This window comes from Chenopodium quinoa, unplaced genomic scaffold (genome assembly GCF_001683475.1).
Source record: "Chenopodium quinoa cultivar QQ74 unplaced genomic scaffold, ASM168347v1, whole genome shotgun sequence".
Classification (NCBI taxonomy): Eukaryota; Viridiplantae; Streptophyta; class Magnoliopsida; order Caryophyllales; family Amaranthaceae; genus Chenopodium; species Chenopodium quinoa.
Window position 1 is genome coordinate 127,077 of NW_018745368.1, and position 7,131 is coordinate 134,207.

Below are 7,131 nucleotides of genomic sequence, written 5' to 3' on the forward strand. Positions count from 1 at the left end.
ATCATAAGAATGTAGCGAAGAGGAATGGTGTAAATTGCTATTCCAAACATCTATACTTTTAGTACACTACTATAATACAAACCAGTAGTGCTATATGTCACACTCACCATTTAACTTGGTTTTTTTTATTAAACATTTATATTACTACGTAAAATTATCAATAAAGGTAATTGATTACATGTAATCAACATTATTTTTTTCACATTCCCATTAACTTAACTATAAATTATACAAGTATAACGTTAAGTGGTTAAAGACTTTAGGAACGTAACTTGGATAATTTTTTTTTTATTTTTTTTTTGGAATAACGTAACTTGCATAATTTAAGTAACAAACTGAGGTGTTTCATTTTTTTAAAAACACACTTCAAGAAAAATAATTTATAAGAAATAACCCGTGCATCAAATGAGTTAAAAGGCTAGTTTAAGACAAAAGAGATCCACTAAGAGTAAAGAATAAATATAAACTATGAATATTATGCTAACCTTGCAAGATAAATAGTTTACTGTCTTTCACTCTCTATTGATAGAGTTTTGGGTCTAAAGACTTTGGACCCAAACTTTTTTTTTTGTAAAGAAGTCTCTAAAGACATTAAATTTCATTAATGAAAGTCACACGACATCTACAATTGACAATTAACGATAATAAAAATCAAATAAGAATTAACCGGGGAATGGCTAAGAATCCAAATACATAAATATAACAATTTGGCACATTCTCGATTCGTTGTCTCATACAACTTTTTTGAGTGGATCCGTCGCCGCTTCATAATTTGATTGTAAGAGAGAAAATTCTTGTGCTGATTTCGTAACTCGAATCCGAACAATAATCAATCGTAGCCCCGCACAACCAAAGACCATATTAAGCGCAAATAAGACCTGGTCTTTCGAATGAGTTTGAAAAACCTTGTCTTTCGAAAAAGATCGAAAACTTTATCTTTCGAAGGAGATAAACCTTTTTTTTCGAGGGAGACATTATTATAACCTAAGAAACAACAAAAAAACGTAAAAGAAACAAAGATTGAGGCTTTTCACCGGTGAAATCCAATGGAAGCCCCTTTAAAATTAACAATGGAGGCTAGAGTTTGGGAGAGAGAAGAGAGGCTAGGGTTTTATTTTTTGAAAAAAATGACTTTGGACCCAGACTTAATTAACCTTAGACTTGAATCTGCCTTGAATCATTGTAGAGGTGATCATTAGGCGGGACGGGCGGGACGGGTCAAGATTGAAAAATAGCCCGTTTAATGGGTCGGGTCAAAAATTGTGTGCCCAAACTAATCGGGCCATATGGCTTTTCGAGCCATTTTCAGGCCGGGCCAAAAAAGGCAACTAAAATCGTATAAAACCCCATTCCCAAGCCCGCCCCCCAAAAAAATTAAAAATCGGGCCGGGCCGGAAAAATCTTCCCAAAATCAGGCCGGGCTCACTTTGATCAGGTCTATTGTCATTGGATCTAGGTCCTAAAAAAAGGTTAACTTCAAATAAAACAGGTTTGACCCATTATAATAAGGTTAACTTCAAATAATATGGGTCAATTCTTAAGGTCTATGACTCATTATCATCCCTACTTACATAGTGTTACTCACCTAAATGGTTAAATGTCACTTATCTTATACAAAGTACTTCGTATTATCTTATCTTAATTATTAGCTAAGAATTTAAATTAATGTTATTAAACGATTAAAATTTAATAAAACTTATTTATCTTATCTAGACTCAATAACCCTTATCTTATCTTATCTAAACTTATTAGTCATTACATTATCTTATCTGAACCGATTAGCTCTTATATTTTACCGAGCGTCATAAGGTGAAGAGAATATGGCCTTATTTAACATTTGATAAAATGACATTTTTAATTCTTATATATGATAAATTTGAAGAGAAAAATAAAGTACTTAAGTGTCAAAATTTTGAAACATTAAGATGAAATACACTTTCACTAGCATTACAATTTTGTTTTTTTTTTTATGGATTATGTTATAGCATTACATGCATACTTAAGGACCCACAATTTCCTAATAAGGTTGAAAGAATCATGACTATACTTGAGTATTCAAACTCTTGTATTTGGTAGTATCCGTTTGTTACACCAAATCTTATCACAAGAATATCATATTCCCTTTACATATCTTTTTTTCATGTACCCCAAATAAACCTTATTATATATTCTCGACCTCCGCCTTTCTCTTCTTTTCTCTCTTCTATATATTTTTCAACCAAAACTATAAAAAAACTTTATATTTGTATTATGACATAGTAGTAAATTATTTATTTATATGAAAAATGAAGCCAATAAAGTTTTTAACATCTTCTACAATTGTTCTTTTATGTGCCTTACTATTAACCACATATTTTCGTTCCAAAAACAAAAGTTATCCTGGTTCAAAATTTTCGGAGCTAGAGTTTCTACCTATAGAAGACGCTTTCGGGCCCGAAAGTCTCACGTTTGACCCTGCCGGAGATGGACCGTATGCGGGCTTATCCGATGGCCGGATTATAAAATGGGACCCCCATCAACGGCGTTGGGTGGACTTTGCCTTCACTTCTCCTCTAAGGTGTTTTAATTTCCTGCATCATATTATATTACTTATTCATTAATTAAGATTAGTGCATGTTATTAAGATTCTTTATGTTTCCTCTTTTCTGTTTATTACGAAGTATTTTATTTAAATTGCTAAAATCAATGCTAGTAATCCAATAGCTTGCATCATGAGAAATTGTAGAAATGATTAATTATTTAATTGTTTGTTAATGTCAATGTAAACAAATATTTTTTTATTTTTTTCCGTCAAATTTTTGAATGTGCATGAATAATTGAATAGGTAAAAATATGTTAAACAATACTAATAATAAAAAAAAAAAAATGATATGTGAACTTTTTTATTTATTTTTAATTCATTATAATCTTCAAAATGTTTCTAAGTTATCCTCAATTCCTCAAATACCCCATACACGTATAATAGGCATATCATGTTCATTAGTCATTTCACCACATAATGGTTGAAATTTTTGCCAACAAAAACTAATGTAGATAATAAAATTATTAATGCTAATTCAACTTCAACTTAACATTTGGCCTGCCCCACAATGACAATATTTTGTTTGTTGCCTTGTTGGATTGCTAAAATATCTATTAAAAGTGTGTGATATGAGATTCGTATTCTAATAAGACACAAATAGTTTCTAAAGTTACATAACGTGTTATTTTTAACTATTTCAAACAAAAATCAGATTTGGACTGGTGACGAAATCCTATTAAAATAACTTGAACACAACCCGAACATATCGAATGCATATGCCTAACCAAGTAACTGCCATCTACCCTATCCGTACGTGTTCATGATGAGTTCTGTTACATTGATAAGCATTGCTAATAGCTACACAATAGACACAGCAATTAGTTAAAGAGCCTCATCCTTTATTTTAGGTGCTTTTTGTCCATTCAATATCTACTTATTTATTACCAAAATTTCTGATGAATTACTCGTAACGTACAAAATATGTGACTTAAATCTCTATCTTGTTGGACATGTCTTTTATAATGTATGGGACACTTCCTCTTTTATTAATATGAAGTAGATGTTTTTAAGGTTTAGTATACATAGGAGCATTTAAGATCAAACCTACTGCCATTACTTTGGTGTCGAACTCTAACAAATACTTCGTATTTTATTATTAGTGATTCAAATTAACAGATTACATACTTGGTACAACACTACAACCTAGCTTAATTAAGTAGCTCCGTATAGTGTAATAGGTCGCATTAGTAATTACTTTGGTGTCGTACACTAACAAATACTCCGTATTATTCTACCAGTTATTAAAATTGATTGATAACATATTTTGTACAACCTAGCACCGTAATAGTATAATGGTTGTATTTAACTATAGTAGCGATCAAAACATATAAATTGACATTAGTTTGGTTCAAAATTATACTTGGTTATGAGGTGAAAGCAATCTTTTCAAATTTATATAAAGAGTTACTCCGTAAGCCTTACAGAGTATTTTTGAAACATTATATATCTATTCAATAACAAAAGCTAAAAAATGTGGTGTATTTATTAGGAACAAATAATCTCTCATTAATAGCGTAAAGCGATAGTACTAAAAATTGTGTGATTTGGGAAAACAAGTATAGATTAGTAAATTATTTTGAATTCTTGCTTGTTCAATTCAGAGGTTTTTTTAATTTTGGCGTAAGTAATTACCTACCTTTCTGTGGCTTGTAGGTTTATTATCTATAAGACTGTAGTAAATACTTCTAGAGTTCTAGGTAATAACACTTTGAGAAATGCGTACAATGATGTTTTAACTAGAGTGTTGGATCTATTTCCCTCTTTGGTCACTGATCTAATTTATTACGGAGTACTTTCTTTATTTCAACAAAGTTGTTGACACTTACATAGTTACATAGACGTAAAAGGAGGGGAAAGGGTAGGGGTACACTTGGTGTACAAGATTTCTTTGTACACCACTAATGAAATGTTGTCAACTCAACCAAGATAAGAAAGAAAGGAAAAGAAGGATGACCTACTTCAAAATAAGTTTCCCTTTCAACCAATAGGAAGCTTGGTGTACAAGATTTTTTCGTACACCAAGTGTACCCCTAGCATCTCTCAGCCTAAAAGAAGATATTGAGTATTATTTGTTAAATAAAAGTAGGTGTGATAGAATTTAATGATGTTTTTATTAATTGAATGTGAAAAACGAGAATATTGCATTTTGGTAGTGGAAAGAGAGAGATATATATAAAAAACATAATAGTATAATTTTTAGTAGGAGTACTTTTCCAAAATAATACTGTATTGTAAAAAAAGACGTCAAAACATAAGGATACCAAAAATTCATGAAAACTCAACTAACCATTAATATCTATGCCATCATGAATGTGATGTCTAGCTAATTTGCTTAATCTGGTGTTGGGCTAACAGTTAATTGAAAATCTTTCCTTTTTGATTGGGTTTTTGATAAGAATTATTTCATAGCTAGTGTCACACGCACTCACACAAACATTACACATTTACACTAATCTCTTTAGACTTAAGGATGTTTATTTTGCTTTCAATGATATTATTTACTTTTATGCATCTTCACCTACTAGGGTTGAAGAATGAAGAGTCGGGGAAAAAACTTCTTAGGTAGTGAATAGTTGTTCATAAGGATATTCTTTGTCGTATCAACTCCTTTTCACTTTCATCATTTTAAGGATGACTACCATAGAATTTTAACTCAAATCAAGTTTAGAACTAAATTGAATTGTAAATTACCTATGCTTAATTTCCACCCCGAATCTAGCTATGATCGGGTCAGTTACGAGCAATTTGGCTATGTTAAGTAGTACGAACTACTAAGTACATTATAAGTCTATTTTAAAGATTACATGTCAAAGGTTTTTAATTTAATAGGTTGTATACAATTTTAAACCCTTTTATGTTTAGCTGATGACTCCGAGTTTAGTACACGTGTTATGATTTTATGTTGTTGATGTCTATATTGATGTCAATATTTAGTCAAGTTTAATGATAACACTCTCTCTCTCTCATTGTATGGTTGCAATTTTTCCGCATGTATGAAAGCTACTCTTCGATGTCTTAGAACAGTACAAACATTAAATTGTACTTGTATTATCAAATGTATGTGATAAATTCCTATGTGATGTAGATCATTTGGGTGGGCCTAAACTTTGACCCGTTTTATTGGGTTGGTTGGTTGTTGTCTTTTAACAGGGAATTTTGTAAAAATCAAACTCGAACTAACCATGAAAAAATGGAACATAAATGTGGGCGACCATTGGGCCTACGATTCAATGAGAAGACAGGAGAGCTCTTTATAGCTGATGCTTATTTGGGCCTGCTTGTTGTGGGCCCAAATGGTGGGCTTGCTAGCAGAGTTGTAACAGAAGTTGAAGGTGTACCACTTGGGTTTACTAATGGGCTTGATATTGATCAATCTACTGGGGCTGTCTACTTTACTTCTAGCAGTACCAATTATCCAAGAAGGTTAGTCCATCCCTCTTTATTTCTTTCTGTTTCTTTGATTGAAATTTTTTCGATTAAATGTAGCCTGTCAATTTACAAGTTTAACCGTTACTTTATACGAAATACGTCTTTTGTTTTTTGTAGTCGTAATATTTCTAACTTTTACGCTACTTACAAACTTGATTTTAATTATCTTTGATGATTTATACTTGATTAGAAAAAAGTCATATGAAATTTTATTAGATTCATATCTATACATATCTTCACAATATCAAATTATAATAATTTTTACATATAGACAATTAAATACTCTTTATATAATGGACGAAGATATGCATTATTGATTGACATGTGTGAAAATCAAAACGTGACAGTCCTTCCAACATGTTCCTTGGTTGTTGTAGGTGTGATACTAGCATGGCCTTAACTATAGAAGTTTCTGAAAGATATAGTGTTGTATACTCTTGCAGGAAGTATATGTCATTGATTCTTAGCAATGATAAGACAGGAAGATTGCTAAAATACAACCCACTTACAAAACAAGTAACGAAGCTTCTCGACAATCTCACCTTCCCAAATGGAGTATCCTTGAGCAAGAATGGGAAATTTCTTCTACTAATTGAGACTACTACTTGCAAACTGTTAAGGCATTGGCTCGAAAACAGCCCGAAAGCCGGTACAACTGAAGTGTTAGCTGAACTCCCAGGCTATCCAGACAACATAAACAGAAACTCCAAAGGAGATTATTGGGTGGGAGTTTATTCAAAGAGAAGTAAAGTTCTGAAGTGGCTTCTTTCATTTCCTTGGATTGGACAAACCATTGTTAAACTTCCGTTCAACGCCGTCGAACTGGCCAAGGTTTTTGTAAGATTGAGAGCAATTGGTTTGGCTGTAAAGATGGATGAAAATGGGAATGTAGTGCAAGTGTTGGAAGATACTAGTGGTAAGTTGAAGTTCGTAAGTGAAGTGGTGGAAAAAGATGGGAACTTGTGGTTTGGTTCTGTTATTTTGCCCTTTGCAAGTTTGTACAAGAATTATGATGCACAAAGTTAATTGAAATAATATAGATGATATAAGGATGTTTTCATGTTTGCACACAAAGAATTTGAGTGTATGTACTTAAATTAATTAATTATTTATTAGCAGTA

At 31.7% G+C, this 7,131-nt stretch overlaps 1 protein-coding gene across 1 annotated transcript; it reads left to right on the top strand.

Annotated features, from left to right (window-relative positions):
* Window positions 1-2,148: 2,148 nt before the first annotated feature.
* LOC110712834 (protein STRICTOSIDINE SYNTHASE-LIKE 10-like) lies at window positions 2,149-7,131 on the top strand. The gene is made up of 3 exons (XM_021891286.1): window positions 2,149-2,557; window positions 5,732-6,004; window positions 6,454-7,131. The coding sequence occupies exons 1-3, from the start codon at window positions 2,286-2,288 to the stop codon at window positions 7,034-7,036; spliced, it is 1,128 nt and encodes a 375-aa protein (XP_021746978.1). The 5' UTR covers window positions 2,149-2,285; the 3' UTR covers window positions 7,037-7,131.